Raw genomic sequence first — 27,864 nt, forward strand, 5'->3', positions numbered from 1 at the left:
ACAATTAACTACAGAAATATGTGCAATTAATTAGTTAAAAAAATGTATCAATTCCCAGTCCTAATATATATACATATCATTGTATAAATACAAACAACACTGACTATATAGATAACTGTATATAACTAAATGCTGACTAATATATATATATATATATATTTACACTGGCAGCCAAAAGTTTGGTATAATGTACAGATTTTGCTGTTTCGGAAGGAAATTGGTACTTTAATTCACCAAAATGGCATTCAATTGATCACAAAGTATAGTCAGGACATTACTGATGTAAAAAACAGCACATCACAATGCTCAAATCTAAACAGCAGCATCAATCCAACACCTTATCCTTGAGTAATCATGCTAAATTGCTCATTTGGTACTACAAAATCACTTGCTGTTATATCAAACACAGTTGTAAGATATTTGGTTCATTAAATGAAGCTTAACATTGTCTTTGTGTTTGTTTTTGAGTTGCCACAGTGTGCAATAGACTGGTGTGTATGAAGGTCAATATTAGGTAAAAAATGGCAAAAAAGAAACTGCTTTCTCTAGAAACTCATCAGTCAATTGTTGTTGATTAAGGTGATACAATGCTTGAAATTATCAAAAAACTGAAGATTGCATAGAAAGGTGTACACTACAGTCTTCAAAGACGAAGGACAACTGTCTCTAACAAGGACAGAAAGAGATGTGGAAGGTCAGATGTACAACTAAACAAGAGGATAAGTACATCAGAGTCTCTAGTTTGAGAAATAGATGCCTCACATGTCCTCCGCTGACAGCTTCATTGAATTCTACCTGCTAAACACCAGTTTCATGTACAACAGTAAAGAGAAGACTCAGGAGGCCTTATGGGAAGAATTGCAAAGAAAAAGCCACTTTTGAAACAGAAAATCAAAAAGAAAATGTTAGTGTGGGCAAAGGAAGACATTGGACAACAGATAATTGGAAAAGAGTGTTACGGATCTTAACCCCATTGAGCTTTTGTGGGATCAGTTAGACTGTAAGGTGCGTGAGAAGTGCCCGACAAGACAGTCACATCTATGGCAAGTGCCAAGTTTTTGTACTCTTTGAAGTAATTTTTTCAAATTATAATAGTAATTTTTCACATTACTAATGTCCTGACTATACATTGTGATCAGTTGAATGCCACTTTGGTGAACAAAAGTACCAATTTATTTAAATAAGAGCAAAATCTGTAAATGTTTCAAAATTTGGACCGCAAATGTGTGTGTGTATATATATATATATATATAAATTAGGCTGTCAACTGATCAGTCAACTGATTTTTAATCGAATTAATTACATGACATGCCGATGAATTAATAGAGATAATTGCAATTAATATAATATATATATATAAATAATAATATATAATACGGATTGAAATTCAGTTTTATTCTCATATCATTGAGCAAGCCTATAGTTCACAGCAATCTATTTTGAATTTTTCAATAATTAATCGTACTAAATGAATGTGTCAAATGTTGGTGCAGCTATCTTTATGAACTCTCTAGAGACATCATTATTTTTATACTGTACGAACTATAGATTCTATACCTTAACCCTACCCTTAACCCTCAAAAAAACTTTCTGCATTTTTACATTTTCAATAAAACATAGTTTTAATGGTGAACTGAAGCTTTCTGGAAGTCCATTCTGTGGACAGATGAGTCCAAAATTGAACTGTTTGGTCACAACCAAAACCGCCACCTTTGGTGAAAAGTCAACACTGCATACCAGCATGAGAACCTTCTCCCAACAGTGAAGCATGGTGGTGGGAACATTAAGATCTGGGCCTGCTTTTCGTCCTCGGGATCTGGACAATTCCACATAGTCCAGAGAATCATGAACTCTGAGGTATATTGGAAAATCCTGGAAGATAACCTCAAGCCGTCAGTTGTGAAGTTAAAGCTTGGCCAAAAATGGATCGTTCAACATGATAATGATCCGAAGCATTCCAGCAAAACAACCAAAGAATGGCTGAGGAAGAATAAGATTCGTGTTATGGATTGGCCCATTCAAAGTCTGGACCTGAATCCAATTGAAATGCTGTGGCGAGACCTGAAGCGGGCAGTTCATGCCAGACTCCCATCCAACCTCACTCGACTGGCTGCGTTCTGCAAGGAGGAGTGGGTAAAAAGTCCCCAAAGCAGATGTGAGAGACTGATTAGTCACTACAGAAACCATTTGGTTGAGGTTATTGCTGCGAAAGGAGGTGCGATACCCTCTTAACTGAAGGGGTTCACATATTTTTGCACCCATGAAATCAGAGTTTTTGTTAAATCAACCACTTTCATTAAATAAACAATGACAATATATCAACCACTTTCATTAAATAAACAATGACAATATATCATTTTCTTTTGTTTGAGTCCATTATTTGGAATGTCAGTGTTATGAATTGGGGTATAGATTAAATGGTAAATGGTCTGCACTTATATAGCCCAAGGACACTTCAGCATGTGGAGTCATGTGGGCCGGGATTCAAACCACCAACCCGACCTGGTCTACCAACTGAGTCACAAACATACTGACTATCTCTGTAGGGTTCACAAACTTTTGAGCAGCACTGATATATATATATATGTGATGCTCTTGTTCTACCCGCTCCGTACGGGACTCAAACCTAGGCCTCCGGCGTGGGAGGCGGGTGCTCTAACAAGGAGGCTAAAGGCTACAGCCTCTAGCATCAGTCGCTAGTGCACAGGAGACTGAGGTTTACACACTGCACAGCTATCTACCAGCTGACTCCGTTATATATATATATATATATATATATATATATATATATATATACAGTTTATACTATATATAAACTGTTGGAAATGTTTTCTGAAGGTAACTTACTTGAGTCTTGGAAGTAGACGTCTTTGCCATTGTACGCGTTTCGTAACTTGTTGGTCATCACACGCAGTGTCATGATCTGCTGTCGTATAAAAGTATCCGGTCTTGTGATGTCCACTTCTACCTCCGGATTATTCAGCTGGTTTGTGAGGCCGTCTTTAACAACGTCTGGAAAATATCTGAAAATGAACAAACAAACATTTGGAATGGAGTATTGGTTGGAATATTCCATGAAAAAAAAAGTTTTCACAGTTGAGGTTACACCAACACATAAATAAGACATTTCGCAGAGCATGCAATATTTTTCCCTTAAAACATCCTCCATGCAGTACTTTTTCATGAACCCATCATACTGTATCTGCTTTATATGTTGGATAAAATATTTAAAATCAAACTTATTAAGTATTTTTCTTGTTTTATGTTACAGATTTTAAAAGTACTGCATAACAGGAATGACTCCACTGCAATTGTAAAGGTTAACTGTTGGCCATACATTTGCAAATGGTCACATTAATGAGCATATTGACCCAACTATGACCCCATCTGGAGTAACTTTAGTGCGATCAGCATTAACATGCTCTGCATTGTGTTCAGGATGTATTCATTTCCAACATTCAGTTCCAATAGGCTCGTGTTTGAAAAGTCAGCGGTTTTATGTCACCCTACAGTATGTTAAAGCACACAGCAATATTGTGAGTTTGCACTCTGTACTTTCACTCATGTACAGGTAGTTATAATTGGTTAAATAGATGCAAGAAAACCAATCACAATTCAGTATGTTACTATTACAATGACATCATCGCTGCGGGTTACTTTTTACATGGCGAACACTCTAATAATGTAGTTCAATGGAACTTCCATTTCTTAAAGGATAAACAGTTTTAAAAGATATAGAAAATATATAAAAACGTTATTTATTAAAATTTTCCAAAATCGATTGCACACTTAAGACTGAACTGATCTACTTTGAATAGAGTCTGTACACTAATAACCCCATGAAATGGCTTGATGAGCGCAGTTTACTTTACTTTCTTTATTGTAAGGATGTACTGTATTTCCTATTGAAACAGGAAGTTTGGGCGGGACATATTTAAATCTTTTTATTTTTGTGCTTTTCCCAGCAATTTGGTAAGCCCAATTCCGACTGCTTACTAGGTCTTCGTGGTGGCGCGGTTACTCACCTAAATCTGGGTGGCGGAGGACAAGTCTTAGTTGCCTCCGCTTCTGAGACCATCAATCCATGCATCTTATCACGTGGCTCGTTGTGCATGACACCACGGAGACTCACAGCACGTGGAGGCTCATGCTACTCTCTGCAATCCACGCACAATTTACCAGGTGCCCAGGGCTGGACTGGTACTCTGGCATAGCAGGTATTTTCCAGGTGGGCCGACGCACTTTGGGGCCGATCAGGGGCGGACTGGCCATCGGTAGAACCGAGCGGACTGGTGGGTCGTCTACGAAACACGCCGAATGGGCCGCGATAAGCCAAAATTAGGTGCCGCGTTTGCAGGACGGACCACAAAACGACGTCGCAATATGCAGAAAAGGACAGCGAATACCCCCGTTGCTCAACAGTTGGGCCAGTTGCCATGTAAAATCCCGGGATGATTTCTCTTCTCAGTCCAGCCCTGCACGTGCCCCATTGAGAGCGAGAACCACTAATCGTGACCCAGAGGAGGTTACCCCATGTGACTCTACCATCCCTAGCAACCGTGCCAATTTGGTTGCTTAGGAGACCTGACTGGAGTCACTCAGCACACCCTGGGTTCAAACTCGCGACTACAGGTGTGGTAGTCAGCGTCAATACTCGCTGAGCTAACCAGGCCCCTTAGGGCGGGACATATTGAAGCGACTGTCCCTTTTTAAAAAATAGCCAATAGCCTTCAGTATGCATCTCAGACATTAACCTTTTTTGTAACTGGCTATTGCTAGTCAGAGGCAGGTAGTATTAGCGGGAGGTACATTCTCATTCTAGAGAGCATTTTATAGGTCAAAATATGGCTAAAATCTGCAAAAAAAAATATTTTGTCAACTTTTAGGAGAACAGAAGCATGTAGATGGACACAACGCAAACAGACATGAACTCTTTAAGAAGTCAAGCTGAATTAATTGTAAAAATAGTTTTAAGAAGAATAGAATAATATGATAGTATCAAAACAGTGCTGCCTTGCAAGCAGTTAATAAGGTATCGTTGCTGAATTTTAACTCTACAAATCTGTATAAACACATGCTGCAGCATTATACAAGGATTGCTCTCTATTGTGATCTAATCTCCTAATAACTGCTTTAGGAGGAGGTAATTGTTTGTGCCTAATGAATATTTCAGGTGGCGCTTTGTAGAAAAATACACAGAACTTGTTGAATGCTTGCGGGTGCGCTATCACAAACATGCCTCTAAGTGTGTCCTTTTTAAGTAGTAATTAGCCAATATTGAGATTGTTGTATTCTGTGGAGACCTGATCTGTCAAACACAAAAACCATCACATTCATTTCTTATAAGGCTTATAATTTGTGTTAAATTGTTGTTACTCTAAAAAACTCTCTTTACAGTACGCCAGAATTAAATGATGAGGCTACTCGGAGAGAAATTGAAACACGTCTTATATTGCACCATCGGCTCATATTATCACTTGTGGAAGGCCAGAAAGTAGGAGGGTTAGTCTGCCAATCCGTCTGGCATATTGTCAAACGCAGGCAGACGGAGTGACAGACAGCATGATGCGTGCCATTAGATGGCCATGAACTGATGATAAAATATGAGCTATGTGATGGAAATAGACATTTCTTCTTATTTATGCAAATGAACAGAGCTTGATGGCTTTTATTGGGCAAAATCAACCTGCATAATCCTGCTTTGATGTAGATGTCTCACGTGATCTCCTGAGTAAATGTGGTTCAACACATGCATATTTCCCAACGTTTACATGGATAGTGAAATAGACAATACTGACGTATTGACAGCATCGAAAATGTAATCATTAGACTGTATGTATAATCAACTTTATTGTTCAACTATATTGTTCAACTTTTTTGCTGTTGGACACAAATGTTTTCAGAAAATGCTGCTGCTCATAAACGTGACTATAAAATAAAACACAAAAGCATCATAAAAAAAGCATTAAAGTAATCCATTCTATTTGTACGCTATAAAATAATCAGAAGCCGTAGGGTAGCTTACCATCTGCACATTTTTTGTAATTACTCTACCAGTGGCAAGAAAAAGTATGTGAACCATTTGGAATTACAGTACCTGCATTTATGTATAAATTTGTCTTCATATCAGATTTGATCTTCATCTAAGTTACAATTATGAGCAAACACAACTTTTCAACTAGAAGTGGTGGCTGCGTAGTGGGCTAAAGCCCATAACTGTTAATCAGAAGGTCGCTGGTTCGATCCCCACAGCCACCACAATTGTGTCCTTGAGCAAGGCACTTAACTCCGGGGGGATTGTCCCTGTAATAAGTGCACTGTAAGTCCCTTTGGATAAAAGCGTCTGCCAAATGCATAAATGTAAATGTAACTAATGACAAACCAATTATTGTATTGTTCATGTAAATATTGAATACACCATTCAAACTGTCATAGTGAAGGTTGGAAAAAGTATGTGAACCCCATAGGCTAATGACATCAAGACATGATAATTAGAGTCAAGAGTTGGTAAATCTGGCATCCAATTATTGAAACAAGATGAGAGGTGTGGTTGAGTTACTCAGACATTAGTTTATTTTTTTTCCTATTCAAAAGAAGCATCTGCTGACGTGGACCATGCCTCACAAAAAAGATATCTCAGAAGATCTACAATCAAGACTTGTTGCTTTGTTTAAAGCTGGAAACGTTACAAAGTTATATCTGTCCACACTAAGACAAATTGTCTATAAATGGAGAAGATTTAGCACTGTGGCTACTCTCCCTAGAAGTGGCCGTCCAGCCAAGATTAATGAGGTAAAACCTCAATTAGGTAAACACAGAACCTTAGAGTTACAGCTAAATTCTTGAACATCTCTGTTCATGAGTCTATTATAAACAAAACAAAAAAACATTAAACAGGCATGGTGTCCATGGCAGGACACCATGAAGGAAGCCACTCCTTTCCAACACAATCATTGCTTCACACTTTTTGAAGTTTGTCAAAAATCACACTGAAACCACAACACTATTGGGAAACTGTTTTTTGGATTGATGAAACTAAGGTTGAATTGTTTGGAAAGAACACGCAGCACTACTTATGACATAAAAAGTGCAATGCTTACCAACATGAAAACATCACCCAAACGGTGAAGTACAGTGGTGGTGTATTATGATTTGGGGCTGCTTTCCATAACCAAAGAAAAATGTATTCAAACAGGAAGTTTGGTTGGAAGTGTATCCAGATATCCTACAGGATAATGTCAGGGTGGCTATGCATCAGCTGAATGTCAATAGAAGCTGGGTGATGCTGAAGGACAATGACCCTAATCATCCAAGTAAATCCACTACAGTATGACTTAAAAAACAAAAATAAAAAATACAAATCCACCATTTGGAGTGGCCTAGTCAGAGCCCGGACCTTAACCCAAATAGAGATGCTGTGGAATGAACTCAAGAGAGCTGTTCACACCAAATATCCCAAGAATATGACTGAGCTTAAACAGTTTTGTAAGTAAAAATGGTCCAAAATTCCTTCTGAATGTTGTGCAGGTCTAATCTGCAGCTACTGGAAATGTTTGGTTGAGGTTATTGCTGCCAAAGGAGGATCGACCAGTTATTAAATCCAAGGGTTCATTTAGTTTTTCCACAGCACTGTGAATGCTTAATGCGATGCGTTCAATTAAGACATGACAGATTATAATTGTTTGTGTGTTGTTGGCATAAGCACATTGTGTTTGTCTATACTTGTAACTTTGATGAAGATGAGATCACATTTTATGTCCAATTAATGCAAACAAGCAGCAAATTCCAAAGGGTTCACATACTTTTTCTTGCCACTGTAGATCCAGTTTTTATATGGATATCACAAAATTCATTAGGGCATAAATCAGTAACAGTGTAAAAAAAAAAAAATAGACTTCGATCCAATTTTGGTGAAGATTGGAGATCCATTTTAGGAAAACGTGGCAAAAAAACAAACATAATATATTTTACAAGATGAGATGATCAAGATGGCACAAATTAAAAAAAAACTGTGTTCAATAAATTTAGGATGAGGCCAAAATGTAACAAATCTAGTCCAAAGCACACAAAAGTTATAAGCATAAGTATATTTGATCTGATGGTGGTGCTAGAGGGTTTGAATGACAGACTCCCAAATTGGTAAAAACACTATTCAGACTGACCCCAATGAGTGTGCCAATTTTCACAAATTTCCTCCAACCATTTCTGAGGGCTGCCTTTTATTAATGTAAATGTGATCTGTTCAAACAGTCTAAGAAGCTCTTTTCTTTCTTAATTAATTTTTGATGACAGTGGTGGCTAATACCAAGTTTCTAAAATGTAATTGACATTATAATTGCATCTACAATGGTATATTGTCGAAACAGCGGTTACCATGGTACATTTTTTGTAAGGGGCTCAACAACCTTGTACATTCTTTCTAGGACTTGCGGCAACAGCATGTGCATGTTTTGTATTTGCTATGGCCTCATATTGCTAAAACAATTACCATCTAAGGTGTCATTGAAACACAACAATCTGCAACCCAACCCAAGGGATCTGCAGTTGAAGGTGACCTCCGTACCTTCCCTTTGTGTGACTGTTCCAACACTGTTCCTCATCTGGGTCAGTCACTTTGTCCTCTGCACAGATGCGGTCTGGCAACGATGACCAAAATTTCTTCGACTCCTTCAGCTTCTCCTTAATGTCGATCACCTAGAATTACACAACGAGAATCAGTTTACCATTTCCAACAATGAAAATATAATGAGAAATGAAGATTTTGCATTGATTTAAACAGCTTAATTGCTTGTGGCGGGGATAAGACATGACAAACAATTTAAAAGCATTACAGTGAATAAAATCATATTCTTATATTGAGTAAAATATCAAAACATCCTATTCCATGAGGTGTTTTTTCTTGAATTTAGCCATGTTTTGTCTTTGGTACACTCACAGATTTTGTAGACTTGAATGTGAGATTTCTGGCAAAGCAACAAGACAAATACACTTGAAATTATGAACCCATGTAAATTCACTCTGGTTGTCTTCCAGACTTCTAAAACAAACGTAAAAAAAAACAATACTGTCACTTTGACGCTTCAGTTAAGATGTTTTCCTTGAGCGTTTCCCCTAGACACAGCGTGTGAAAGTTTCTGCAAAACTATTTACTGTGGCAAGTATAAAACAGTTAATGATTTGTTGTCTGTTGCTGAACAATTAATTGTAACAACATAGCACGGCATTGTTTCACATTGCACATCTTGGCACCAAACTTGACGGTTAGCACTGTAAAAGTGAGACTCTCCAAACGGGAGCGGAAACTCCAAAAGAGGGCAGGAGAACTCTAGAAGAGGGTGTGGTTCCTCCAGAAGGGGGTTGGTCCCACTCCATAAGGGGGCAGCACTTCTACCACAGTTAGGGTTAGGGTCAGGGTTGGTTTAAGGGCTCTGTATGTCTTTGCCGGTGGTCTTGAGCTCCCACCCCTTTATGGAGCTCGGCCTGCAGCTATATCCTTCTCGTTTGGTAGGTGTAGTAGTAGGGATAGGGGTTAGGGTTAGGTTTAGGCTAGGACATCAAATATAAGTATGGGACCTTTTATATTGGTATTGTAGGTAATACAGTTATGTATTGTGCTTTATGTGAGGAGTACATTCTAGGTTCAAGCAAAGTACCCCTTATTCTAAAACGCCTATAACACATCCAAAGGTGTATTCTGTTATTTATCTATATTATACTCATATTGCCTTTGACACAAGAGAAAATTAGCTTGTGCTCAGACATTACAGAAATATTGATAAAATCTTGCCCTCTAGTACATCACCAGTGCTCAGCGTAGAGCTTCAGACATGTGCAAATTGATTTTATTAATGAAGTGCACAGTACTCCAGAAAGCAAACACATTGATGCTTATCACAGTCCGTGCACTCGCACTGTAAAGCCGATATATCACGGAAGAGATCAGGTGGGAGATTACTGAAACATATTTTGTCGACCATATTAAAGGGCCTTTCATATTACTTGCGTAAAGGCTTCAACGTATAACAGAATCTTGTTAGATTTATACTTCAAGTTGCTCTCGGTAATATTTATGTTTATGTTGTGGACACCAAGCAACGTAGATGCAGCATCATGCAAATACAGAACTTCTGATTTAACAATGTCATTGTTTACCATTGTCACTCCATGAGTGAAAGCTTCCAGTTACATGGGATTATTGAGAGCAAGAAGGTCATATTTGGCTGATCGTGTGATTTCAACGTGGTGACGCTTTTGAATGTGTGCTTTGCACCATTATAAACAGATTTTTCCAAAATACTATTCTAAATGGAAGTGCAGCGTAGTTCTAGCGGGAAGACTAGCAGCTGTACATCATCACATCATTAGCTGGGTAAATCCTAGCCAATCGATTGTAAGCCATTGCTTTATAAGTCTGCTCACAATCTATCACATTGCTGTTTCAGTGTGCTAAAACACAGACAACCTCCACCACCCCAACACCACCAGTTGAGCCCTGTCCTGCACGGGGGTAGGCTCCTCGCCCCTGCCTCCTATCTCCGGCAGGACATGACGGTTCCGGGCACAACTCCCTCGGACCGCCGGACGGGGCCCACACCAAAGAGAGAGACATTGCTTTCTGTTTTACATTTATCAAATAAATGGCATCTTAAACTTCACTCAAGCTTGCGTGTCTTCCCGATAGAATATGTCTTTCTGTTTAAAACTTTAGCAATTAGTAAAAAATCAATAAATAAATAAAACAGATAATTCAAATGCATTACCATATTTAGGCACATGAGTGAAGCATTAAAAAATACAATACAAAACGTGGCTTTACATTACAATATATTGTAAATATAAGACTATCATTGGCCTACAGTTCATAACAATCCATTTTGCAATAGAATTCGTCAAAGGGCTTGTTTAAGGACGTGTCCATGTACACCGGTGACCAGGGCTGGACTGGGAAGAGAAATCGGTCCGGGATTTTACATAGCAACCGGCCCAAAAGTTGTTGAGCGAGGGTTGAGCCCAAGGTTGATGAGCGGGGAAGGGGTGCGCTGTCCTTTTCTGCATATCGCGGTGCCGTTTTGTGGTCCGTTCTACATAACGTGGTGGCTAATTTTAGCTTATCGCGGCCTATTCGGACGTTTTGCGGTCGACCCACCGGCCCGCTTGGTTCTGCCGTTGGCCAGTCCTCCCATGATCAACCTCAAAGTGCGTCGGCCCACCGGGAACATGCCTGGTATGCCAGATTACCAGTTCAGCCATGCCGGCTGCATTTTGGAGCATTTGTCAAAAACATACCGTTTTAGGTCGCATTGTCAGTTAAATTATGTTAGAAACTTAGAAAAACACATCTTAAGATCCCTACATTTGGATTTGCACTCCATCAAGCTGTGTTTGTATGCAACCAAATGTTCTGATCTTGTGTTGTCCGCTCTCAGTAAGTGTGGTTTGTTCACTGTGTAAGCTGCGCATTGCCTATACAGCTGGAGTTTCGCTTACTGCCCCCTGGAGAAAACAGGTGGTACTACAAGCTTGAATTCTTGATCATGAACAATTGATTCATTATTACGGTCTGGAGACATAATTGCGTTAATTGTTTTTAACAAGTTATTTGTTTAGATCTGCATTAAACTGACAGCCCTAAAAAAAAAAAAAAAAAGTTTCATTTTTTTTTTTCTTAAATTGTTTTGCAGTGAAGAATTCGCTATTATAAGGACGCATTGTGTTTAATTCTGTTTTGATCCTAAATGTGGGGTTTGTTATACATTTCAATTTGGGATGTTCTAAATATTAATTTTAAATCTTTCTGAATAAATGCCCTTTAAATATCATTATGTAATTAATATACATAAACATCTCATGCTAAGAGACACTAATTCTTGTTGGCAAAGGAAACCTGTTTACATCATATATGCGTCATCTTGTCAGTAGATTATGTTTGTTATATATAATACTGATATCAGGGGATTAAAAGGTGCCTGATGTCACTTTTTGTAGAAGTAAGCTGCAGTAAATGACGCAGGGGTTATATGCGGAGTCAACAGCATCTGCCAGAGGCATGACATTAAAGAATCTGTATTGACGGCGTGTCAGAGTTGGAGACCGCTTTGCCCTTTTTGAAGTGCTAATCCGTCAGCATGGGCTGAGGAGATCTGGAGCGCTTTCACATGCGGCTTTTGGTTAGCATTCATAAGCTGCTAGGCTGGATACTGATATTAACACCTTAACATGGATGCTGTAGGGGTTGATGAGATAAACACCGAACAGACAGAGCTAATGTGACGGTGCATGCAGTGCTAGCGAACATGCATGCGGAGATATTACAATTAGTGCGTGCAAACGTGGGAGCAAACAAAACTAAATTGTCCTATTACAAAAAATAACACTAGGGTAACCGCTTGAAATACCAAAGTAAAAAAGACTGTAGTTCCTAGAGTAAAACTGCACAGTAAATAATATTTGGTAGAGGTGGGAATAGCTAGACTTACATAAACAAAACTGTTGATCAGTCTCCCCTTAGAAAAATGTACCATGGTAACCAAAAAATACCAGAGTACTACAGTAAAATAGTGTTGACATGGTATTAGCCACCACTGTCATCAATAAAGGAAAATTAAAAAATTAATATAACATATGGGGTGGCTGTGGCTCAGGTGTTAGAGCAGGTCGGCTAATCGCAGGGTTGGCGGTTCGATTCCCGGCCTACATGACTCCACATGCCGAAGTGTCCTTGGGCAAGACACTGAACCCCAAGTTGCTCCCAATGGCAGGCTAGCGCCTTGCATGGCAGCTCTGCCGTCATTGGTATGTTAATGAGTGTGTGAATGGGTGAATGAGACGCAATTTAAAGCTCATTTAAGGTTAAAAAGGCGCTATATAAGTGCAGACCATTTAGCAATTTCTTTAGCTTTTAAAGTAGTAACAGTGAAAGTAACTATGGTATTTTGGTAGCAACTTTTGTAAGGTAATTTCAAATCTTTCTCATAAACTTTAAATACTAAACCGAAGTCTAAGGGCCTTTGATTAGACCATGAGCAGAGCAAATTCCGGCGTAAATGGTAAAATTCTGCACAAGTCGCATTCTGTTTTAAGCATTACAAGTGATTAACAAAACCATTCTCACGTAAATTGTCACATTCTGCATTAGCTGTATAATTTTATATAATTTTATATAATTATGTAAATTGTCACATGCGTTTCAAGTTGCATAATTTTCACATTACATATATATGTATATATATAGTATATATTTCATAAAACATATATATTGATGCGTTTTGTGTAAGTTGCGTCCTTACAGTGCTCTATGAAAAACATTCTTAATGATATTGCAATAGAATTCATCAAAATGCTTTGACGAATTCTATGACGTAAATTATCTTATAATTTCAGCATTCTAAATAAATTATTCAGATTTTTTTTTTTACGTAAATGTATGTATTACGCATAAGTTCATCCTTATATAAATCATTTGTAAATCATTCTTGTATAAATTGTTGCGTTCTTCTTAAAGGTATAGTTCACCCAAAAATGAAAATTATGTAAATATTATCTTTAAATATATATATATATATATATATATATATATATATATATATATATATATATATAAATATATTTTCACAAACAAAGTGATCAATTTGCATTTAATACATACATTGTCACAATCTTTGTTGCATTTTTTTACATTCTATAAATCATTCGTAAACAATTTTTATGTAAATTGGTATAGTTTGTGTAGGTTTGGTAATTATAAGGCTTTATCTAGATTATTTGTTAAATAATTCTACATGAATTGTCATGTTCTTAAGTCACATTATTTAAGCATTCTGTATAAATAATTCGTAAAAAATCAATTATTTACATAAATTGATACATTTCGCGTAAGTTGCTTTATTATAATGCTCTATGTAAATAATTCATTAACTCATTGATATGTAAGTTGTAACATTCTTAAGTTGCATCATTTTAGCATTCTATAAATCATTCATGAAACAATTTTTATGTAAATTGACATGTTGCATCATTCTGGTGCTCTATTTAAATTATTTCATAAATCATTCATATGTAAGTTGGGACATTTTTATTAAGTTGCATCATTTGAGTGTTCTACAGTGTATTCGTAAAACCCATTTCACATAAATTGTGTTATTATAATGCTCTATGTAAGTACTTTGCTTAATCATTCATATATAAATTGTCACACTCTGCATAAGTTGCATAATTTTAGCGTTTTATAACGTTAAATCATTAGTAAAACCTTTTTTCAATGGTTTCAATTATTTATTTATTTTTACGAATGACTTGCAAAGAAACTGATCATAACTTTTACTCAAAATTATGAATTTGCTTGTGTTTAGATTTTTTTTTTTATGTTACAGCAACTACTTTTTTTCTCAGTTTTTGACAGCAATATATTACATAAATAACCCTTAGGCCAAAGTGAGAAACAAATATATTTTATTTATTTATTTAGCACAAACATATTTTATATTTTATTTCTTTCAATCAAGGCCACTAGATGTTGCTAGGCCTCTAAGAGAGTGGGCGAGGGAGATAAAAAAAGCTCCCCAGACAGTTGAAACAGAGCCAAGTGAGCATATAAATAAATAAACCAACTCGTGTTTCAAAGGTGTATTAAAATACATGCCATGTATTAAGAGAAGCCCTTTATTAGTGGTAAGTGAGTGGCTGTTATTGGGGGAGCATCACGCACAGGGACAGTCTGCAGATCACCTAACGGGCCGGCCACACAGATCATTAAAACACAGGCCCACCAGAAGGGATGAGTAAAGGGTAGGAACAGTTACCCACTTGGGACCCATTTCTCAACTCTAGTCCAAACTGGAAAGCAGGCAGACAGCACAGTCCGATTGCTGGGCAATACTCCCTACATGTGACTCGACTCATCACGCGGGTTATAACCAAATCTCCAGCAGCTCAACTAATGTCATCATGTTCTGGGTTGAAGTATTAGAGGTTTAAAGGAATAGTTCACCCGAAAATGATCCAAATCATTATGACTTTCTGCCGTGGAACATTTTAATGTATTGTTTTAATGGATGTTCGCGCTACTCTTTCCCATATAAAGAGCAAATTGGTGCGGTTAACTCCAAAAAGAACAAAAAGCATACCATAAAAGCAACTACCATAAAAGTAGTCCATAGGACTTTAGTGCTATATTCCAAGTCTTCTGAAACCACACAATAGTTTTGTGAGAGGAGCAAATACAATTTTAAATCTCATTTAGAATTAACCGTTTTCAAACTTGGTGCATCACATTCAGTTACACTAAATGTGAGAACCAGCGGTGCTGCCATTGTCAACAAACAGGGTGTGTCTTGACGAATCAAGTTTGAATACGTGAGCATGTAGAGTTACAATTTTACAACTAATATATATATATATTAGAAATTACATTTCAGTCTGTTCCTTAAACAAAACTATCATACGACTTTAGAACACAAGGAATATGGATTATTTTTTTTTAAATGATGGCAACAGCAATATGATAAGAGACCACAGTGGTCAATTAACGGCAGGTCCAAAAGGGGGGCGCTATATTGCGAAAGATGTTTTCTTATAAATAAGTCAGGCATATGAGATATCATTTAAAAGCTTAGAATCTAAACATTTCAAAGATAACATTACTTCTGCATTTCTGTTAGATAAAATAACAAAATAAGGCCTTTATCATTCACGTTGAAAATTAGCGCCCCCTAGAGGCAATGGGGTATACATATTTTCATGAGAGTAAAATTCCTTCACAAAGCACATAAATGGACAAGTCATATATTAAATGAAAGCTCTCACTCTCAGGAATGCAACTGTACTGTTTATTTGTTGCTCTCATACCACAGTTTGAAAGATTTTCAAAAGTATCACAAAATGAAATTTAATTTCTGTACGTCATCAATTACAAACGGCTCTTTTATGTGCCAATCACTGCTACTGTAAGCCACAAATAGCTGAAAAAAATATTGCTGCTATTACATTAGGCAGTTTTAAAAAAAAAAATTAAATAAAGCAATTTTTACTTGTCTGTGAGCTTGCTTGACTGAATAATCTAATGTTATATATTAGATGTCCAGAACAAAATATGCCATCCACCAAGAAAAGCATGCTAAACAAATCATCAGAAAAACATGTTTTTCAGCTTTCTAATGACACCTAGATTGAGCTTCTAGTCCACTCAGAGGCCGAGATATTCAATGAAATAAAAAGGGTGGTGCATGAACTTAAAGTCAGACTGAATGTCTATGTACAAAAATACATGTGAGGGCTAAAATGCGTTAAAGCGCCACCTACATTTCAGATCTGTATATTGTGATGGAATGTGATAGAGGTGGAATTAAATAACACTTTTCAAAGTGCAATTTCAAGTGCAATGTTTACAAAGCTAGGACGAAAAAATGCTGTTTATTATAAGATTATAAACAAATATAATAATATTTATGAATAATTGGAGTGGGGTTTTTTTGTGAGGATTTCTGGAATGATTAGACCAAATTTTTGCAATAAGTCGACAGTATGTGTGAATGGTGAGCTTTTAAATTTGACTGTGAAAAAATGCACCAGAGTTTAATATTATAAATGCATTATTAATAATAATAACTATAATTATAATAATAATAATATAATACACTAGTGTTCAAAAGTCTGAAACCACATTTAAAATCAGGATTTATTTTTTTATAAATACAAAATAAATAATTGTTCTGAAGTAAAATGAAAGACAATATTTATTATTCTGCACTATTAAAATTAAAATATAATTATAAAAAAAAAGTCATTAATCAAATGTGAACAGATTTGTGACATTTAACATGAACAACTGTCAGATGTACTTGCTTCCATTGAAAACACAAGATGCTGTTTGAAACATTCTCAAATGATGCTGGATAACATGATCATCTGATTTTTATAGTAAATGTAAAATAAGAGAAATGCAAAATAAAAGTGTTTTCATGAGTAATCTCCGACTCTTGGACCCTACTATAGATATAAACATGCCTTTAACAACATACTAAAGTAGTTTACACACTGGACTGCTCCTTTTCACTTAAAATGGGTGAACATTTTAGTGGGAACGATCCATCATTTTGGTAATATATATGTAATCGGCACCATTTATACTTGATAGTTCTGTACCTCACTGGGGAATACAAGTGCTACCCATCATCACAGGCCAGGTCTACGTGCAACATTCAACCTTCAGAAATACCCCAGCAACTGCCCTCTATTACAAAGTTTAGGAGATAGCATGTCCCGATTTATAATGATTTTATTCCCAGTTGAGTTATTTTTATGTTGTTGTATTTTTTCCCATGCTATGTGGTCGTTGGGTATATAATGATATGTTAAAGATTGCACGACTAGAAAAAACAAGACAATGGACTATTTAGAAAACAGCAAAAATCCTTTTGAAATAATAAAAAGTGCTTTGAAGGATTCTTCAGTGGAAGAGACTTTTCCTTCAGTGCAATACAGATACAACATATTTTTTTATGTAATGCCATTGTTACTTTGAACCATGGCTGGACTGTTAATCTGGCATACCGGGCATTTTCCCGGTGGGCCAACGCACTTTGGGGGCGATCAGGGGCGAACTGGCCATCGGGAGAACCGAGCGAGCTGGTGGTTCAGTCATGAAATGTTCCAAATGGGCCGTGAAAAGCTAAAATGAGCCGCTGCGTTATGCAGAACGAACTAGAAAACAGCGCCGCGATATGCGACTTTTGGGCCAGTTGCCATGTAAAATCCCAGGCGGATTTATCTTCCCAGTCCAGCCCTGCTTTGAACTGAGATTGTTTTACAAGTGAGGGAAAAGTTTGAAACTTTTATCTATTGTTATAGACACACCGATTCATTTTAAAGAAATAGTTCTGAAAATTCTGGCATTATTTTTACCCTATTTTTTAAGTCATTTGAAGCTGTACAATAGCTGTTAGGAACCAAGATACGAGTCCTGAAGAGCACGCAAGCTTACATGTGAGCTGAAAGTGTCATAGAAGCACCACAAATGGATGTGAAATTGTGCGTCTTTTCTCTCATTTGCTTTTTATGACACTATCAGTAAGGTTTAGGTTAACCGATACTATTCTACTCAATCACTGGCGAGCGAAATATGAACATTATCCAGGCAGTGTCTAATCACAGACATCTTTTGTCGTATAGCACAGAATTTGGTCGCGAGTGATTTTAATGAATAAAAAAAAATCGGTATTTTTAGCCCTAGCCATCAGAATTGTGATTTTATGTGTGAACTATCCCTTTAAGAGCATTTTGCACTTTTTGAACTGAGTATTTGTAACAACACAGAAAGAATTACAAACTTCTGCACCAAGCAAACACAAACTTTAAAGCCTCGCCTCTTGTGTCTACAGCTCACCCGACCCTCAAGCCTGAGATCTTGGAAGTCATGACAAAAGCCAGTTGAACCAGTCATGCAAGCCGCTCGCCTCTCGGCTCAGCATACTAAATGCGCCCTTGCTGCTTTCCAGGGTCTGGCTTTGGTGACCCTTCTTAGTCTGATCAAATGCCTGGCGAGTCATGTCCCCTCCAGCGTTCTTTGTAAAGTTTGGGGGCCCGCCACGTCCCCTCAAAACAGCTTTAGCAGGCCGAGCCTTGTGAAGATCTGAGACTTGTATAGGTCAGAACGCCTCATTAGGACTATTTGTTCTCACTCTCCTTTCTCCCTACGGGCGAGAACGATGTCGTGCTAATACACTCCTCTCATGCTGGTATAGATTAGATGTGTGGAGTGGATTTGGGTAATTGGACAGGGGATTACCCAGCGTGATATTTCACTGTTTAGGTTATTCACAGTAAACAACAACATCCTCTGGTATTCGGTAAACGTACATGCAACATAAAAGTAGCATTGAGTTCTAGATGATAAATGACTGATGAATGAATATGTTGAATTCTACTGAATCATGATTGTTGCTAATTAAATATCAACTGAATTCCAACATTAAATACTTTTCGATTCTTCTTTTTTAAAAGTGTTAATGCATAATAATCATACAGTGAAGACCAGTAATTTAAGTAGTTTTATGTTACATTTCTGTAAAGGGTTTAATGGAAAGGTGAAGGTGAGAACCGGCTTGACAGTATAAATAGAATATGTAATATAAACAGTTTAATGAAGAACTGAACCAAAAGACACAAACACACAAACAGGTGTTGGACAGCTGTTCGTAAATCTCTCTCTCTGTCACACAGCCATCTCCAGGCGGCCTTTATCCCTCTCTGAGGCTTGATTAGCCTGTTTAGGGGCCAGGTGTGTACCATCACGACCCCCGGCATGCCATATATCCACCCCCCACCCCGTCTGCCAGCAGGTCATCCCCGCCTTCCTGAATCTGGGAGGGGACAGGGGGAGGGAAACAACAATAATAATTAAAAACAGCAGATACTCACAGTAACAGTGAAATACCGCCATACAAACACAGTAACGTTTAAAATAGAGGAAAACGCCAATGCGGAGCGGCAGTGAGAGAGAGAGAGAGAGAGAGAGAGAAACACTTACTCGGCAGTTCTCCGATACGCCATAGCTTGGCCTCGGTCACTCTTCCATCATCTAGTGGACATCAGCCGCGCCACCCCGGGCGGATCGGAGGCAGTCCTCCGGCCCCTGGCAGATGGAACGCTCGCCGCGTCTTTGGTGGACGGTAGGGGTCTCCCCCGCCCATGGCAGCGGTAACCACTCCAGGAAGCCCCTCCTCCCCTTGCGGTCGGCGCCCGTTCCTCCGCTCCCAGGCGGCCGGGCTCCTCCGTCCTTCGGCGGATGGCCGAGGCAGCTCCTTTGGGATGGATGGTAGTGGCGAGAACTCCACTACGGCGCATCCCTGCTCCTTCCCGGATTTCGGCACCAGTTTAAAGGGATTAATGGAAAGGAGGAGGCAAGAACCGTCTTGACAATATAAATAATAGTTTAATGAAGAACTGATCCGAAAGACACAAACACACACAGGTGTCGGGCAGCTGCTCGTAAATCTCTCTCTCAGTCGAACCGCCGTCTCCGGTTGGCCTTTATCCCTCTCGGAGGCTTGATTAGCCTGATAACTGACTGTAAACTTGAAACAATGTTTCCTCAACCTAGTTAGTGTTTTGTATCTGTACTGAGAATTGTCAACTCAAACTGCTTTCACGTGTAAGCAAAAAGGACACTAAAACTCAAATAACCTCAAAGTAATTGGAATCAAATTAAATCGAGTGCTTGTGAATCGGAATTGAATCTGGAAATCTGTATCGATATCCAAACCTATAAAATCTTTCAGAAGGTCATATCAACAACCATCCATTAATATGACAAAGCATTATAACATTAACATTTTTGCAAGACAAAAACCTTGGTGGATCTGTTTTACTCTGGTTACTCGTTTTGATTTGAACAATCCATCATTTTTAGCACTGCTTTTAAAATTAACACAGCAGACGTTGGAGGTCCCTATTAAGGGCATGGCTTAGCAAGTTGCCATTACCACCTCAAGTTCCCTCTATAAACACATGCTTCTCTCCAGAGCAGATAGTGTTCACATTGCACTGTCTAGTCATCTGCTGTCTGATGAAAGTGCCAGTGAACCGACTGACACTGCTAACGCCTGCACCCCCTCCCTCCCCCATTATGTCAACGGCAACCCTCATGCGCTTTTTACAGCCCATCTTCTTGACGTACCTGCCAAGAGCTGAAAACTAACCCCAACAGGATGAGCCGTGAGTGACGCAGACTCTTTCTTTTTATTGCCTGTCACTGTGTACTCTCATACATCAGCAGAACGCTTTAACATTTAGCTAAACGTTTTAATTACAACCACATTCGCCTGCTCGCAAAACACTAACGCTTAAGCATGTCAGAAAACACATTAGTATTAAATAGATGTTTGTCAATGTCACAACATAAAGACAGCCCTTTAATACATATATTTTCCTTGATAGCATCTGACATCATGGATCACAACACTTTAAAGCTGAATTGTGTAATTTCTGAGCTACAATAATGATTGCTTTTAAATCGTTTTCCTGAATACTTCCATTGTCTTCAATTGGTTGTACAAACAGATACAGTAGTCCCGCCCCAAACTCACACCATTGATCGAGCATTGGTCAATGTTGCTGTGTCAAGTGGTAGGGGTGCTCAAACAAACCGATCAATGTTTTAATAGCATCGCAGAGCCACATCTTTTACATATTTTGGGGAAATCAAACAACAAATGCATTACTTATATTTGACTCTGCATATTAAACAGCTTTAAGAAATGTCCAGAAGCATCTTGGTGCAGGAATTCTGTATCAATTTCTTACTTTCCGTGGAAAACAATCATTCCATTTCTTTTTTATCCATACAATGAAATTCTGCATAAAATCTTATTTTGTGTTCCACTGAGGAAAGTGTTATGGTATTGGAACAGCATGAGGGTGATTAAATAGTGATATAAATGTCATTTTTGGGTGAATTATCTCTTTAAAGCACTGCTGCAAAATAAACTCACTAACTGACCACATTAATCAACTTGTCAAATAGTTCTTCCTGATCAATCCCTAAAAAAACAAGTGGTGTACCCCAAGGCTCTATCCTAGGACCTTTTCTTTTCTCAGATTTATTATGCTTAAATGTACATTTCTATAGAGTTCAAACAGGAACTTCATCTATTTTGACATAATTGTTTGCTATTGTGAGTAAACGCAAAAATCTCTTGAACTAAACACAGGAAACATAGAGTTGCTATTATGAGTCCAGAAAGATGTATGGATTTCAAACGAAACCAAAGCTACATTACACATTTCCTTAACACTGCACTACAATCACTGACTTCTGAATCCTTTTTTTACTATTAATTCTCCTCCCTGCCCAGTAGGTGGTGATATGCACATAGAATTGAATCACCAAAAACACAAGAAGAATGTGAAAGTGGAGATTTATTAGTAAAAAGGATTTAAATATTGATTTGTTTCTCACCCACACTTATCATATCCCTTCTGGCGACATAGATTGAACCAGTGTCGTGTTTTCTGAGCTTCAAAGTTTTGGTACCCATTCACTTCCATTCTGTGAACCAACAGAGCTGAAATATGTTTCTAAAAATCTCTGTGTTCATCAGAAGAAGAAAATCTCTCATGCCATCTGCATGAGGGTGAGCAAATGATGAGTAAATTTGCAATTTTGGGAAAAATATTCCTTTTAGACAGAAAGCTAAACTTACTCATCATTTACTTTCACTGCATGTTATTTTCCCCCTTATATTTCGAAAGGGAATGATGACTGAGACTGTCAGATCCTAGCATTGTGTCTAACATCTTTTGGGTTCCACAGAATACAGAAAATGTCATGAGTTTCAAAGAACATGAGGGTGGGGAAATGATGACAGAATATTAATTAAAGGCTGAACTATCACTTTAAGGATGCTTCTCAGATTTGAACGTTTGGAAACATTTTTCTAGTAATTATTATGGTGGAAAACGTGAACAATGTCACACATTCCCAAATTATATATAATGTTTAATTATACACTGAAGCAAGACCATGCTTTATTCATGCCTTCTGTAATTTTTTCACAGCTTTTTAAGTCCTGCGTAAATGTAGTTCAGTGTAATTCCAGCATGTTCAGTGTCGAAATAATGTAGACAATTAGCTCTGTACTAAAGGTGTATTGCACCGTGTCTCTGTTTGAAAGCTAGCTTTCCATAAGACAAATGCTGTGCACATGCCAACCTTGTCCGTGCAGAAATGCTCACAATCGCGATAGGCAGGGCAAAACATTTGCTCTTAATGCGGATGTTTACAAGGATTTATATGGTACGATATGTTGCAGCGCTGATTTAAAAATGTTAACTTAGAAACTGAGGTCATAAGAGCCCACAGTTACAGATTCACACTGAAAATGAACAAGCATCACCATGACACAGACAAGCCCACATTATTACAATCTCTAAAACTGTCCTCACTGCGTTTTCTCAAGTTGTAGCTGTAATTTAAATTTTGAAATATATACTTGTCTTTGTGTAAATGAAGGTATTGTGTGGAGTGAAGAAATGTTTGTTTTCCACGCTTGCTCCTGTAGTGTTGAACGCACCTCAAGTGACAGCGTACAGCAGCTGTGAAGTCCCGCTGTCGTAAGAGTCCCTGTGACAGGGCGGAGGGCGGGGCCAGTTCGTGATTTTACACACCCTTGTCCCTTATCAGGCTAATTAATTATAAAGGCCGACTGCGGATGGTGGTGCATTAGAGAGAGAGATCGTTTATGGGCTGCTGTCCGACACCTGTGTGTGTTTGTGTTTTTTGTTTAAGTTTTTAATAAAAATATTATTTATATTGTCAAGCCGGTTCTCGCCTCCTCCTTTCCATTTAACTCCTTTACACTGGTGCCGAAGACCCAGGAAGAAGGAGGCATAAGCCGTAGTGGAGTTCTCGCCGCTCCCATCCACCCCAGCGGCGCAGTCGCGGCCGTCTTCCGGGGGACGGAGGAGCACGGCCGCTTGGAAGCGAAGGAATTGGTTGCCGAACATGAAGGGAGAAGGGGCTCCTAGCCAACTGCCTGGAGCGGTCAGGGCCGCTGCCAGGGGTGGAGGAAACCCCTATTAGCCGCTGAAACGCGCCGGGGTCTGAGACCGGCGAATGGGGAGGGGCTCACTGCCGAACGCCTGGAGCAGGAGAACCGCTGCCAGGGGCGGGGGAGACCCCTTCTGTTCCCCGAGAACGTGGCGGGGAGTTCCGTCCGCCAAGGGCCGGAGGACTGCCTGCGATCTGCCCGTGGAGGCGCTGCTGTCGTCCACTAGAGGGTGGAGGAGTGGCCGAGGAACAAGCTACGGCGTATCGGAGCACCGGCGAGTAAGTGTTTTTTTTTTTTCTTCTCTCTCTCCCACTGCCACTCCACATTGGACTTGTCCCTCTCTTTTAAATTTTACAGGTTACTACACTGTTACGGGAAGTAACCGCCCGCCAAACACACACACATATTTTAATTATTTTTGTTTCCCTGCTCCTGTCCTCTCCCAGATTCCGGAAGGTGGGAATGACCTGCCGGCAGATGGAGCTTAGGGCACGCCCTCCCCCAGGAAAAGGGGGGAGGGGGGGTGTAAGTCATGCCGGGGGCTCCCCGGCCTGAGAGAACGAGGGAAGAATGTGACAGGGTGGAGGGCGGGGCCGGGTCATGATTTTACACACTCGGTCCCTTATCAGGCCAATCAAGCCTCCGAGAGGGATAAAGACCGACTGCGGATGGTGGTGCGGGAGCGAGAGAGATCATTTAAGGGCATCTGACCGTCAAATTAAAATATTCATTATATCATCAAGCCGGTTCTCACCTCCTCCTTTACATTGTTCCCTTTACAGTCCCACTCAAAAATCTCAATAAATGGCGCATTTATTAACATGTATTAAATTAAAACCAGTAATGTAACGACAGGAACACTAAGCATTGTAACAAATTAAAAGTGCATTTTTTTTTATCAGAAATTTACTTGAGTACGAGTGAGAAGTACCCACTATAAAACATACTCATAAAAGTAGATATCTTTCCAAAAAGTTACTCAAGTAAATGTAACGGAGTAATTGTAGCATGTTACTACCCACCTCTCATTCAAAGTTTTAATTGTATTAGAAAAGTATGAGCCAAGACAGAGATTTCAGTGCCATTTTTTTAAAATATAAACATTTTCACCCTAGTTATCTTTTTTTAATCTCTGCCTTTAATGTATTCATTGGGTGTCCTCTTAATTTAATAGTTCATCTGCATTGCTTCTTAATAGCCTTTGTATTTTATGCATCACCCTATATTCTCCTTCGTATTTGTTATGCTGAGCATGGGTAACACTTTGTGTTGCATTATTTGCATATAAAGGGTTTTATGAATATGAATATAGTCTGAACTGTGTTGGCGGAATATCTCCCACATCAGTAGAAAGGTTATGCATGCAAACATTTCATTGTCTGGTGAACTTTTTTGCCGGTTTGTTTGTGTCAGAAAAGAGGCTTTGTATACAGAGCTGTCAGTCTAAAAATTTCTCAGCTATGAACACAACGATAAGCATGCGAGAATCGTTCTAGATAAAGAATTTCACCTCCCAGCTGGACCGCACTCCACATACAGACCTGCGAAATATATTGTGTACTTTGCTGAGGCAAGCATCACAATTACTGTATTAAACAAACCGCAAGTAGTAACTCTTGCATAACTCATTGCACACCATTTGTGCTGCAGACATGAATTACACATCAAATCATTGGACTTGTTGAAGAGAGGTTTTTACTGTATTACTTTTCAAAGTAATTGGAACTATGATGTTTGCCTTTGAAAAAAAAAATATCCAAGCAACTCGGCTTTAAATATATTGTGGTGAAAGCTTAATTAGTGTGTATTGACATATCCTTTTAAATAATAAATGCAAAGTAGCTTGCATATTAGATCAATGCCACCATCCATCAACCCCCATGTCAGTGATTCCTCAGAAACAGTAAACTATGTTAAAAATGAAAGGGCTCAATTCTTTCAAGAACCAGGGTAGATGACATAACGTGAGCGCGAGCAACGGAATATCAAAATAAGGGGCTTTCAAGATCTTCCCAGCCATGAACACGCTTGAAGAGTTAACAAAGATATGTATTATTCATGGGGGAAAAAAATAATCTCTGTCTCTGAGAACAGAGGGGTCAGCCCTAGAGAAACTGAGCACATCACGTCCCACACATGACTTCTGCTTGAGTAGTGCCGTCACCTGCTCATGTGAATCAGTGCCCCAGGAGGTAAGCTGCAGTGTCGGGGAAACTTTTAAACTGTACTGTAGCTTCCCAAAAGACTAATCATTTAAAGTAGTTTAGTTAAAAAAAAATATGGTCCTTAGCAGTATTCAAAGCGCTCATTCACACACCAATTACGGCAGAGCTGCCATGCAAGGCGCTAGCCTGCCATTGGGAGCAACTTGGGGTTCAGTGTCTTGCCCAAGGACACTTCGGCATGTGGAGTCATGTGGGCCGGGATTCGAACCAACAACCCCTGCAATTAGTGGACAACCCGCTCTACCACCCACTGTTAATTGTTACCATCATCATGTTTTGTGCACCAAGTGTTGAAGTCTGCATGTGCAGCTCCATATTGTGATCCATTGCAGATCCAATCATCTTATAGACTACATAGCATGCATGGAGCGTTCCTGTGAAAAGCTTTCATATGTTATGTGCTAGATTATTTAACATTTTAATAATGAAAGTTCAGAAGTGGAATGTTCTAGTAAATTATTCATTTAAATTTTACTAAGCGTAATTAAATTTCATGCATATCAGAGTTTTAAGTAAAAGTTACTGAAATTAAATATACTCGCTCACTTCATATTATGTCATAAAATTTAAAATATGTAAATATTACTTGTCATGTTTTCTAGTGCAGATTAGAGACCCTACTGTATATCTGGCAGCTTATTAGGCATGTTATAAAATAGTATCCCCTTTCACACATGCGACTAGGTAAATTACAGAAATATCACTGTGTTGCCTTTACTGGTATGTACCTTATGTGCTTAGAGGTGCAACTAACGGCTTGTGTCCTGACTTAAAAGGTTGTATTAAACGTGCTTACTAACGATATATAGGACAAATCATCTTTTAAAAATACCACTAAATGACAATCACTGAATTAAAGGGAAAAAAGCGAAGACTCTCTCACCTTTCTGTTCACTTCAATCCATCTTTAACTCACAAGAAAACAAACTCTCTCTTATTAATAAAGCTGCGTACTGCCAATGTTCTTCATGATAAGAAATGCACAGTGACATATAGTATGATTCAATAAGACACGAGCCATCACGTTATAATCTAGCTGCATTAAGCGTCCCCGTGACAGAGTTTGCATCAGTCGGGTGCAGTTTCAATCTCTCCCCCTTAGATCAGGACATTCGCGCAGCTCATAGAAGAGGTTCTGACTGCACAGAGAAATGCCAGTTTCGGAGTTTGTAGTTATTTACATGATCTGATTCCATATTATTTGAACTTTAATAAAGCTATAACGCATTGTAACTGCATTTAAGATGTAACACCGTCGCTGGGGTGTTTCCTTTAAAGAGCTCCGGCTCCACTTATTCCACAACAAGAGTGCTTCTGTATTTACTTATTTGGTATTTTTGTATAATTCCTTTTTAAAACCAGACAAAACGTCTTGAAATGACCTCTAAACTGAAAATTGCAGTACATTTTCTGGGCTGAATGTGTGAAAGGGGCTAATCTTATATATTGATTGTTGATCGGCACCTTATATTTTTGAGGCTCGATATATTAACATTAGCTGACATTTAAAGTAAAATCTAATTTGCGTGCTTTCCAATTCACTTCGTTGTGCTTCTGTTGAATGGCTGGTGTAATAGCGTTGGGAAAACACAAGGAGGTGAAACATGTTGCAAGGCACAGGTATCACAGCATAGGACGGGTATTTTCAAGCTCCTCCACAAGACGCATACACACAAAAGTTAAGGTTTTTGTACTTCTTCATAAAATGTAAATGCAGCGTAGTTCTAGCGGGAAGACTAGCAGCTGTACATCATCGCACCATTAGCTGGGTAATTCCCAGCCAATCACATATAAGCCATTGCTTTATAAGTCTGCTCACAATCTATCACATTGCTGTTTCAGTGTGCTAACACGGCAACCTCCACCACCCCACCACCACCAGTTGAGTCCCGTCCTGCACGAGGGTAGGCTCCTCGCCCCTGCCTCCTATCTCCGGCAGGGTATGATGGTTCTGAGTACTACAACTTCGGACCGCCAGATGGGCTTACTCCAAAAAGAGACATTCATTTTCTGTTTTATATTCATCAAATAAATGTAATCTTCAATTTCACTCAAGTCTGCGAGTATTCCTGATAGAATGAAATTGATGTTGATGA

The 27,864-nt window shown here is 38.6% G+C and overlaps 1 protein-coding gene across 2 annotated transcripts in view; it reads right to left on the reverse strand.

Moving 5' to 3' along the window:
* The window catches only part of gpc6a (glypican 6a), a 253,197-nt gene that overhangs the window by 10,179 nt on the left and 215,154 nt on the right, over positions 1-27,864 (reverse strand). For both annotated transcript variants that reach the window (XM_052127091.1, XM_052127090.1), the window contains 2 exons: positions 8,564-8,694; positions 2,848-3,023 (listed from right to left, as the gene is read on the reverse strand). In XM_052127091.1, coding sequence (XP_051983051.1) covers positions 2,848-3,023; positions 8,564-8,694 — 307 coding nt within the window. The remainder of the gene's footprint in view (positions 1-2,847; positions 3,024-8,563; positions 8,695-27,864) is intronic.

Source organism: Xyrauchen texanus, chromosome 5, assembly GCF_025860055.1.
Source record: "Xyrauchen texanus isolate HMW12.3.18 chromosome 5, RBS_HiC_50CHRs, whole genome shotgun sequence".
NCBI classification, from domain to species: Eukaryota; Metazoa; Chordata; class Actinopteri; order Cypriniformes; family Catostomidae; genus Xyrauchen; species Xyrauchen texanus.